This window comes from Macaca nemestrina, chromosome 6 (genome assembly GCF_043159975.1).
Source record: "Macaca nemestrina isolate mMacNem1 chromosome 6, mMacNem.hap1, whole genome shotgun sequence".
Lineage (NCBI taxonomy): Eukaryota > Metazoa > Chordata > Mammalia > Primates > Cercopithecidae > Macaca > Macaca nemestrina.
Genome location: NC_092130.1, coordinates 52262063 through 52274347, shown reverse-complemented (window position 1 = coordinate 52274347; position 12285 = coordinate 52262063). Strand labels below are relative to the sequence as shown.

Here is a 12285-nt window from a genome sequence, read left to right as displayed (position 1 = left end):
ATAATTTGTTAATTTTGAAAACATGTTAAATAAAGGCTGATAATTATACTATTGTAGGAATTTTCCTTGTGATTAATTATAATGTGATGTAATATATTCATTCTAAGATCTTTGACAAAATTGTCATTATGTAAATTAATTGGAGTTTTTAGTGTTCAAGAATATTTCATAGAAAATTTTAAGTCATTTTTATCTCATAAAATCATGAGGCTAATGTTAAATGGTTGGGTTGCTTTTTTTTTAATTTTCAGGGTCATGAAAACTAAGGAAGTTTTATAGTGGATGGATTTTAAAGTATAGAATGTTTTGAGCAAATTGATAGGAATCAACTATAAAACCTGTTACAGGCATTTTCCAAAATGAAGTTTGCATCATTAGTACTTTAACTGTAGGATTTTTTTGTTGATACATTTACCTTCTTTATACTGGGTGAACAATAGAAACAAATATGCAGCTGTTTAATGACATTTCACTATATGGTCTCAAGTATTCCATCAGTTTATAGAAATATGTATATAGCTTTATGTAACTTCACTACTATTAAAACCAAGTTTTGATTATGACCTAATAGCCAAATTTAAATTAGAATTTTAGAAGAGCTCTTAGAGACTTCAGGTAAGCATTAGATTGACTCTGAATCATAATACCGATTTATTTTTTAAATTAGAAAAATAACTTCTTGATAGCTTATTTAATATTTTTGCTTATTCTGCCATTTAGACAGGATTTACTAGGATACAAACTACATCTTTTAGGGGTACCATTATATGCTGTTGTGAGACTTTTTTTTTTTTTTGTCTTGGTATTCACCTTACTAGCAAATTGCCATAATTAAGTAATTAAAATCATACCAACTGTGATTTAGAAGTTACATTAAGGCTGGGCGTGGTGGCTCACACCTGTGATTCCAGCACTTTTGGGAGGCTGAGGTGGGGAGATCACTTGAGGTCAGGGGTTTGAGACCAGCCTGGCCAACACGGTGAAACTCCATCTCTACTAATAATACAAAAATTAGTCACGCCTGTAATCCTAGCACTTTGGGAGGCTGAGGCGGGTGGATCACGAGGTCAGAAGATTGAGACCATCCTGGCCAACATAGTGAAACCCCATCTCTACTAAAAATGCAAAAATTAGCCAGACAAGGTGGCGCACGCCTGTAGTCCCTGCTACTCAAAAGGCTGAGGCAGGAGAATCACATGGACCCAGCAGGTGGCAGCTGCAGTGGGCCGAGATCGCGCCAGTGCACTCCAGCCTGGGTGACAGAGCGAGACTCTTGTCTCAAAAAAAACAAAAACAAAAAACCTTAGTTGGGCGTGGTGACACGCACCTGTAGTCCCAGCTGCTCAGGAGGCTGAGGCATGAGAATTGCTTGAACCTGGGAGGCAGAGGTTGCAGTGAACCAAGATTGCACCACTGCACTTTAGGCTGGGTGACAGTGAAACTGTGTCTAAAAACAAAAACATAAAAATAAAAGTTACATTAAGATTAAATATATTAGAAATTCATTGGGAAATGGTCTCTTGGGATCTGTGAAGGGGAGGAGGCTGTGACCCATTTTAATCTAAACTTTAAAAGAGAAAATGGGAATTCAAGTAGGATGATTTTATATTTGATATGGGGAACATTATCTGGATGCTGAGAATTGTTAGGTGTTTTGTGAAATATTCTTTTTAGGTATTTCTGAAAATACAGTCACTCACTTGCCTATTTAATTGCTCTGCTGATTGGGGGCATCTGCTTTGTGAACTCTTGTGTAATTAAAGGATAATTTGGCTTTTTAAATTCTAACTTTAGTACCTGTTTTTTTGTTTTTTAGGAGGAGCATATTATTTAATATCTAGAAGTCTCGGCCCAGAATTTGGTGGTGCAATTGGTCTAATCTTCGCCTTTGCCAATGCTGTTGCAGTTGCTATGTATGTGGTTGGATTTGCAGAAACTGTGGTGGAGTTGCTTAAGGTAATTCACCTTCCTTTTAGTCATTCGTTTACCAAATCTTTATTGAGGGATTATATGCCAATCACCATGTTAGAGGTTGGTAAAGCAGTGATGCGATGACCAAGAGATTCGTCCTTCAAAAAGTTTAGTACAGGAGATAGGCAAAGATTAAAATACTATTAGAATGTCAGCAGTGGCAACACAAAGTGGGGAGCACTTAACTTACTTTTCAGGAATTGGGGTTGGAAGGGAGTCAAGAAGGGCTCTCCAAGGATGGAAGTCTAGATGTTAGTAAGCAAATTGGAAAGGTGGAAGTGATATGAGGGGAATAGGGAAGAAAAGGAAAGAAAGGCCTTTAAAGGGTAGAGGTAAGAAAAACATGGCCGGGCGCGGTGGCTCATGCCTGTAATCCCAGCACTATGGGAGGCAGAGGTGGGTGGATCACCTGAGGTCGGGAGTTTGAGACCACCCCTGTCTCTACTAAAAATAAAAAATTAGCCTAGCATGGTGGTGCATGCCTGTAATCCCAGTTACTCTGGAGACTGAGGCAGGAAAATCGCTTGAACTGGGGAGCCAAATCCCAGTTACTCTGGAGACTGAGGCAGGAGAATCGCTTGAACCGGGGAGGCGGAGGTTGCGGTGAGCCTGGGCAACAAGAGCGAAACTCTGCCTCAAAAAAAAAAAAAAGGAAAGAAAGAAAGAAAAATGCAAACATTTTTGTATGGTTCAAGCACAAAGCAGCAAGACATGTAAGACTAGAGAGAGAAAAAATAATCAGGAGAAGGGTCTTATTTCCATTTAAGTTAGGGTCTTGTTTGGGATTGGGGGACGTGACATGCTCAGATTTGGGACGTAGGGAAGTATCTGACCGTGGTACAGGGAATGGACTTGAGGAATCACAACTGGAAATAGAGACCATTTCAAGGTTGTGGGTGTCCTGGGAGAGGAGATGGTGGCTTATATTAAAACAGTGACTTGTGGAGCAGGAGCGATGTGGGTGAATTGGGGAGATTTTAAAAAATTTGAATGAGCGGATTTGATAATTAATGGGATGTGGGAAATTAGAGAAATAGGATGTCAAGTGTATACACACATTTCTGACTTTTGGAGTTAGATGGAAGATAATGCCATTTGCCGTGTGATGGAGAACACAGGACAGTTTAGTTTGAATGTATTAACTAGAAGAACCATGAGTATATCCGAATAGAGGTGACTGTATTGCTCTGGAGTATAATTAAAGAAGTAAGAGTGAAATAGGATTCCTCAAATATTATTAAATGAAAGGAACCTCAAGTGACACCTATAAATTGCTCATGTTAGGTTAGGTTGTAACTATTCTACAGTAGTAAATGGTACATAAGGAAGTATAAAATCTGACAAGGATTGACACCTGTGTTGACATTGATCTTTACTTGTGTACACCAAAGGGATGAAGAAAAAGAAGGGTTGTAATACCATGAGTAAGCAATGTAACCATTAGAGTTTATATTCTTTCATTGTTTAATTTAGTGTATATTTTTATTTGAGAGGCAAAGTTTAAGGTTTACTCTGTGAATGCTTATCAAAGTATTTAATTAGGGTTTATACATGTTTTTGTTTCATGGAAAATTTAATTTAGAGAAATATGAAATTTAAAACATTTTAAACTACATTTATTATATAAAATACTGAGCTATAGCGGTAGTCTTCTGTTGCAATCATGGTCCATAAACTAAAAGCCAGTCAATAGATATTTATACGAGTACCTTTTTTTTTTTTTCAAGTAATTCTCAGATATGATTATCCAAATGCTATAGAGAATTTCAAAGATCAGATTCAAGAGATGTTGAAATCAAATATCAAAAAACTAAAAAATTTTTTTGCAAAGTAAGAAGTATGTACTACTTTATGAAATTTAATGGGACCCTTGAAGGTTGGACAAGGTTGGGAAATGATTTTTCCTACTGTGTTGGTTAAATATTAACACTTTCTATGCCTTCGCTTGTCAAAAGCATCTTTGGATCTAGGGGGTTTTCCACCCTGATATTTGTATTAAGGTCATTTATCTGGAATTCAAGCAATCTTATTCCTCTCTTGTAGTTGACTTTTATGAAAGAATTTCTTTTGAAAAGCATTAACAAGATTGCTTTTTTTTAAAAGAAGCAAATTGATAGGATTATTATAATCTATACTTTTGTCAGTTGCAGCAGAATATATATTCATCCTGAGTTATCAAAACAACTAAATTATGTTTTAGTTTTTTTGTGCCTTTTATTACCTTATTTGAGAAGTGGTAGTAATTGATAAATCGCTTTTTACTTAGTTAAATGGGATATCATAATCTTTAATTTTATCCTAGGTGGGAATCTTTTAAAAATGCCATTGATATTAAACTACAAATAATTTTGTTTGCAGAGTGGAAACGGTGTGTGTTTCTGGACAGCAGCAGGAAGGTGTGCTCATCACTTACTCTCTTGCAGTGTAAAAGACCATTAAAAGCATGAGCTCACTAATCACAATAAATAAAAAATATATTTGTGCTATATAACTTAAAATTCTAATTAGCAGTATTATAACTTTCTTACTTGTTAGCAATTCCTTTTTTGATTTGTTGAGTCTATATTAAATATAGAAGTGTTAGTAATCACACATTTATGTCATCAGATCCTTGAATGACACCTCAGTGGTAAATAGTAATTTGTTCCTTTAGGTCTTCCATTTATTTCTTAAGTAACCATTTATTCAACTTCTACAGGTAAGGCACCATAATATCTCTAAAATGTTTCAAAAGGAGTGTGAATGTGTATAAAAATAACTAGTATTGCTTATTATATTTATGATTCTTTTTTCTAGGAACATTCCATACTTATGATAGATGAAATCAATGATATCCGAATTATTGGAGCCATTACAGTGGTGATTCTTTTAGGTATCTCAGTAGCTGGAATGGAGTGGGAAGCAAAAGTAAGTTATGATGGGAACACCTATAAATATTTAATATGTGAGCTTTTAGAGCTTATGTTTTGGGAACACTCTAACGTATGATAATATTTCCAGATTCTAATGGTACCTAAGTGGCCGTTTTCACAAAAGTTTATATATAAGGTTATTTTCTACTTGACAAAGTAGAGAATCTTTGGAGATTACACTCAACCTAGGATCTAGTTAAACAAAGTACTTTGTAAATTTTGAATTTCCCACCGTCTCGCCCATTCTCCAGTTTTGCAATATGTAAAAATGCTCAGGTCAGTATTTAATTCCAAATTAAACATCTGGCTTTGTAATTTATTTAAAAGTTCAACTTAAACATGGGGCAGTAAGTAAAAGTTATTGCCCACATGAGGTTAGAGAAGTTATTCTTGCTATTGAAATTTCAGAAGTTATGACTACCAAAGCCAGTATCGTCGTTTCTGGAAAAAATTGCTAAAGTCACATTACCCATAAGCAGAGCACCCAGAAGTGTTTTTGTCTCTTTGAGAATTAGAGCATCATAGCACAGCTGTAGTCTCCCAAGTAATGGATATCCACGTTACTTTAAAGACCTTATAAAAGTCACATATTTGTGCTATATATGATATGATAATGTTTACCAAACCAAAAATTAGGAAAGCCTGAAAGAGTAATTTTTTCAATCTTGTACTTTATTGTAAAGTCATATTAGTATAAAATTAAATCATTTATTTACACATTTTACACATTTACTGTATGAAAATAACAGAATTTTATACCACCTGGGACATGATTAGTGTATATGTACTTCCTTTTCCCACAGATGACACCGTTTTTCATGAGTGTTCAGTTTTATTGAGAGGTTAAGAGTGGAGAAGGGGAAATGGTAGTTTTCATAGATTGCTCTTTCCTTCCATTCCCATTGCTACTTGAATTTCCCTCCTGTATATTGTCATCTTCTTTCTGTACTTTTTCTTATTTTCCTGTAGCAGTCACACACTCAACATTATGTTTGGACCATTTATAAAACTTGTGTTTGTGTTCAGCATGTTTTCTATGTCAAGATTGTAGTGTTAAGGTGGAAGAGAGGAATGATCTAGAATGAAAGTCTATAGTGTTTTGGAATTTACAGTGCTTTTTGGTTTGTGGGAAGGCATGCACATCTTTAACTCATTTCAGAAATACAGCATGATCTCACTTTTACTATCTTTTTTTTTCCCCCAGATATTTCTTTAAAGATCTCTTTGTTCATTAAACAAGGAATTATTGAGCAGCTACTTGGCATGTGGCATTGTTTAAGGCACTGGGGAATCAGGCAAAACAAGACAGAAATTCTTTCCCTCATGGAAGTTACATTCTAGGGGAATCGAATCAAGATACAGAAACAAGATTCTTGATTTTAATTTTTAATGTTTAAAATTGCAGGCTCAGATTGTTCTTTTGGTGATCCTACTTCTTGCTATTGGTGACTTTGTCATAGGAACATTTATCCCACTGGAGAGCAAGAAGCCAAAAGGGTTTTTTGGTTATAAATGTAAGTAAAAAAGTTTCGATATTTTTTAAGGGTACCTGTTTATAGAATTCTATTATCAATTAAATTTTGTACATTTTAGATATTTTGTAACAGAATTGACTATGGTTTGGTGATTCATCCTAATTTACAATTTAGTTTTGTCCCCTTTATGTATGCTGTACAGTTGGAGTAAAAATTACTTCTATTTACATCTTTTCTTTTTCATTATTAGCAACAAAAGGCAATAGAATATAGAGAAATCAGTGCTACTAAGAATAGGAGCTTTTATTCTCTACTAGTTTTGGGAATTTGTAACTGAATTTCTAACTTTTGTTCTAATATGACTTTCATTCTTTTAGCATATTTAAGCACAATAGTTTAGAAGCACCTAAGATTGTGAAAGCAACTAGAAATATTAGTTTCTTGGTATAATTGCATTTTTCAAGAGTGCAGGCCATTTGATTTTCAGGAGATCTCTCCAGTTGGGTTTGTCTTATTTGTTTTTATAGATAGATTCAGGTTATTCATTTTTGTCAGGAACATAAGTGAACCGTGTCTCCTTCTTAGTGTACCACATTTGGAGGGTGCATGATGCAGTTTTTTCCATTACTTAGTGGTGTTAGTTTTGATGACTTAGTCAAGGTTATACCTGCACAGTTTCTCTATTGTGAGGTTGCTGTTTTTTTCTTTGCAGTTAATAAGTGATCTGTGGAAGAATACTCTGAGACTGTTCATAGCCCTGTCAAACTTCTACCAAATGGCTTCATCCTTAACCCCTCTCACTTCTGGCTTTTGTTGGTCAAAATAAGTCAGATGGTGCTAGATCTACTATGAATTTTTTGTCCTCTGCTTCATTTCTCTTGGTCATTTCTTCTCCTTCTTGAAACACGTCTATTTTATTCGATGTCAGATACCCTAGGTGTGTAACTTGCTAGTCACTATGACTATTACTCCTGTTACCCCCTTTAAATGCAGAATTGTACAACTATTATAGTGCTGACCTTCTAACTATATGCTCTTCCTTGGGTGGTGTGTATTCTCATGGCTCAAAATGCTATTAAGATAACTGACATGTTTCTATTCCTGAATCTCTCCTTTGAAGTTGAAACATAAATATATATCCAACTGATTATTTGAAGTCTCTCCTGCTTATTTCTTCTTAAGCTTTTCCATCTAAGTAACTGAAACCAGGATCTTAGTGTTTCCCGTCCTACCTGCTCCTATTAATTTTAATCCTTTTCTAATTAGTGCATTTATTTTCCCATCTCTAGATTGAACCTCTGCAGCAACCTCCTAATCAGCCTCCCTGTTTCAGATGTTGAATCTTTCAGTCCATTGTCCACACATTAATAGTATATGTCATTTGTGTGTTTATGACCCTACTTTGATTTTCCATTTTATTTAGGATAAATTTAACCTTTATAAAATATTCATACTCTGTCCCTCAGTGGTCACTCCATTCTCATTTATTTCTTCCCCTTACTGTAAGAGTTTTATCTTCTTTTATTTCCTCAAAAGAGTTAAACCTTTTTCTACTTTGGGGTCTTCATACATGTTGTTTTTCTTTTCTGGTGTACTCTTTTTCCCTGATCATCACATGACTGATTCTTGCTCAGCAAACTCTTAGCTTAAGTATTGTTTCCTTCCTTATATTTGCTTAGCCTTTTGTAACCACATTGAATTAGACTCTCTCTCTCTCATTTGTTATTCAACTCCCTGTTTTCATCAGAATATTTACTGCTGTTTATAATTACCTGTTTCTTATTTTGTCATTTGCTATTGAGACTCTTAAATTCCATGAAGGCAGGAACAATGTCTAACTTGTTTATATTGCATCTCTAGGTTCTTCGAGATGCTAGAAAGCTCTAGTACAGGACCTGACACATGGTAGCTACTCAAGTATTGAATGGATAGATGGATACATTATAGTTAATCGGTTATCTTAGAGTCATAGATGAAAACAGTAGGTCTAGTTGAAGCTTTTATTGTTGAAATCAAAAGGAACTTTATTTAGGGTACCTTAGCTAATTGTCTGACAGCCTCAAAAATCAATGGATCACGGGATAGTAGAGAAAGCTGTGGACCAAAATCTATACAGATGGTAATGTAAGTGGGAAGCTATCAAAAAATTGATTCTATATTATTATGATGTTGCTTTTGTTTTCCTTTTTTTTTTTCCTTGAGATGGGGTCTTACTCTGTCACCCAGGCTGGAGTGCAATGGCATGATCATGGGTAACTGCAATGTCGACTGTCCAGGCTTAAATGATTCTCCCACCCCAGCCTCCCAAGTAGCTGGGACCACAGGCATGTGCCACCACTCCTGGCTAATTTTTTAATTATTTATAGAGACAAGGTCTTCCTCTGTTGCCGAGGCTGGTCTCGAACTGTTAGGCTCAAGAAATCTGCCTGTCTTGGCCTCCCCACGTACTGAAATTACAGGTGTGAGGCACCACACCATGCCCCCTTTTGTTTTTCTACCTCCTTTCTTGTTTCTTTTACCTCAGAGATTTAGGAGATTATCCACATTCTGATTTGCATTTGGGCTAGTCGTAACAATTCAGTCGGAGGCTCTTGAAACGTAATTGGTGAGGTATACAAAAATGGGGCATGAATCAGATCAGATGATCATTTTGGTTGTAAACCATTGTCTCATTGTCTCAAATACTTGAACTAGGAAATATGCAAAAATTTACCAGTTACTTTAACTGAAGACAAGTTAGGGGTCATATATACCTATTACTCTTGACCTCAATTATTGTAGTCTAATTTGCTTTCTATTAATTGTCAAAAATATTTTGTTTTCTACAGCTGAAATATTTAATGAGAACTTTGGGCCAGATTTTCGAGAGGAAGAGACTTTCTTTTCTGTATTTGCCATCTTTTTTCCTGCTGCAACTGGTATTCTGGCTGGAGCGAATATCTCAGGTGATCTTGCAGTAAGTATTGTAAAGTGCTATATCAATTATATATTTTAAAAGTGGAATATGTATATTTATTTTTACAGATAGACTTTTAAAAATCTTCTTGTCTTCTAGGATCCTCAATCAGCCATACCCAAAGGAACACTCCTAGCCATTTTAATTACTACATTGGTTTACGTAGGAATTGCAGTATCTGTAGGTAAATAGTTTTACATTTCTTTATGTTACAGAAATTTCATGATGTACATACTATAAATACTTTTATGACATTTGCTAACTTATAAATTCAGAAATATTTCAATAAAAAGACATGGAATTGCTTATTATAATTCAAAAACAGTTTTTAGAAAACTAATAATGACTTTTATAAACATTATCTAAACCACCAAATGCTTTATGACATTTCCAGTTTTTTAATTAATTATGGTATATTAGAAAATTATATGAAATTGAATCTGTAAACTCATTCCACTGAGATATATTTATCGAAAACAATTCATATGTAGAAGCAAATGAATTTTACTGCTACAAATTTCTGAACTTTTTAAAAGATGGTTATTTATTTTTTTTATAGTATATAAAGATTCTTTCAAGGCTATTAAGCAATGCTTGGCAATTTTTTACTATAAAAACACTGGTTTCGAAGAATAGGACATACTAGGTTTTACTTAGGAAAAGTTTTACTAAATTCTTACTAGATTGAATGAAAATTATTTCAAAACCATGTTGTTACTTCATGGGATCATGGTATTTTAGAACTTGAAAGGACTTAAGTAGTCAACCAGTCTCTAAACCTTTTCTTACGGATGAGAAAATAGAAGCTCAGAGATTTCACTACCAAAGATAGTGGCATTTGTTTTAGAGATTTGTTTTTATGGCAAAGAAGTTTTTTTTGTTGTTGTTTGTTTTAAATAAAGTCTTTAAGGCTATTTTCTATGAATTTCTATTAGTTTACATATGGTTTGCATTTGTCAAGCTTTATAGTTAAATTTCTTAAGCATAATGCAAAAGTAAATCTTAGTTTAATACTAATGTGAAGAATCATAAACTCCAAGTCCATAGGCTACACAATATGAGGTTTCTATTGGATTTGGTAAGAAAATTTCATTTTTGCTATATCTTCACTGATATGCTGGGAAGTAATAGCATATTTATATTTATAAACTCTGCTTCTAGTTGCTTAAATGTAATTTGGAAATGTCACTACATGACAGAAATACTAATAATATCAGGGTGGGCTGAATGCCTTTTGTTTTTGTTTTTTTGTTTTTTGTTTTTTGAGATGGAGTCTTTCTCTCTGGCCCAGGCTGGAGTGCAGTGGCTTGATCTTGGCTCACTGCAACCTCCGCCTCCCGGGTTCAAGCAATTCTCGTGCCTCAGCCTCCTGAGTAGCTGGGATTACAGGCACTTGCCACCACACCTGGCTAATTTTTGTGTTTTTAGTAGAGATGGGGTTTCGCCATGTTGGCCAGGCGGGTCTCCAACTCCTGACATTAGGTGATCTACCCACCTTGACCTCCCAAAGTTCTGGGATTACAGGCGTGAGCCACCACGCCCAGGCTGAATTGGCATTTACAAAGGAATTTGGATTTCATTTATCCTTAGAATTAATAGACAAATCTCTGAAATTTATTTTGAAAAAACAGATGAGGCCGGGCGCGGTGGCTCAAGCCTGTAATCCCAGCACTTTAGGAGGCCGAGACGGGCGGATCACGAGGCCAGGAGATCGAGAGACGATCCTGGCTAACACGGTGAAACCCCGTCTCTACTAAAAAATACAAAAAAACTAGCCGGGCGAGGTGGCGGGCGCCTGTAGTCCCAGCTACTCGGGAGGCTGAGGCAGGAGAACGGCGTAAACCCGGGAGGCGGAGCTTGCAGTGAGCTGAGATCCGGCCACTGCACTCCAGCCTGGGTGACAGAGCAAGACTCCGTCTCAAAAAAAAAAAAAAAAAAAGAAAAAACAGATGAATATATATGCTTAGCAAAATATATGGGTTCCCCTAAAAGTTCCTAGCATGCTTCTATACATTATTTAAAGTAAATTTAGTCTTAAAGTGACTTAATTATGTTTTAGCTTGTAAAATAGTTTGTTACAGCAAATGAACATTTTCTATTTTTATTTTACCCTCTAACATTGCTAGCCCTTGTACGCATTTCATTCTGTCTACATTAGCCCTTGGAACAATAGGAGTAACCCCTTGATGCCGATGTTCAGTAGCTAGGCCAGTAAAGGCAGCCTCTACACCAGTGCTTGTTAAGCTCAAAGCAGTGGAACCTTTTTTCCCCAAAAAATTTCAGGCATAGACTATCAGAATACAAAGTACATGAAAATACAGTTACTTTAGGGCTGGGGGGATTTGCAAGGCTCTGTACTCCCCTCATTTGCCAGTTGTTTCAGAGGTACCTTTATGGAAACATGGTTTTTCAAGGACTGTTCTGAATGGTAGATGAAAAAATTGAAAAACAAGGAACTGTATAGTCTGCCTAGTCATTAAAATATCCTCCCTTCTCATACTTAGTTCTGTTTATTCAATTTTTGCTGTCATGCATGTAATTTTTACCTCAATATATGATGAAATAATACTGAAAAAGTGCTTCAGAAAGTAAAAATCTTTAAAGTATAAGGAACGGTAATTACCATTAGTTATGCATTACACGTTACTCCGAATAGTAAAGCTTGCTTCAAGGTCACTTTTTAAATATTTTATTACGGAAGTTTTCAATTTTATGGAAGAGTAGGGAGCATATTCAAATTAGCTCAATAATTATTATGCAGCTTCAAAACAGTTAGCAAAAATATTAGTACATGCTTAATCTCGTTTCATCTATTTCCAAGTCACTCTGCTCTATGGGTTATTTTTAAGCAAATCTTAGATACCATGTGTTTTCTTCTTTTCAGGGTAATCATATTTGAGACAGAGATTTGAATATAATAATAATTCATTAATATTCAAATTATTTTCCCTCACAGAAGAATGGTATTACC

At 35.2% G+C, this 12285-nt stretch overlaps 1 protein-coding gene across 4 annotated transcripts in view; it reads left to right on the top strand.

Moving 5' to 3' along the window:
• LOC105467228 (solute carrier family 12 member 2) overlaps positions 1-12285 on the top strand; it is a 104102-nt gene that overhangs the window by 43459 nt on the left and 48358 nt on the right. For all 4 annotated transcript variants that reach the window (XM_011716710.3, XM_011716709.3, XM_071098502.1 and 1 more), the window contains exons 5-9: positions 1817-1956; positions 4768-4878; positions 6289-6397; positions 9187-9314; positions 9414-9498. In XM_011716710.3, the coding sequence (XP_011715012.1) occupies positions 1817-1956; positions 4768-4878; positions 6289-6397; positions 9187-9314; positions 9414-9498 (573 nt within the window). The remainder of the gene's footprint in view (positions 1-1816; positions 1957-4767; positions 4879-6288; positions 6398-9186; positions 9315-9413; positions 9499-12285) is intronic.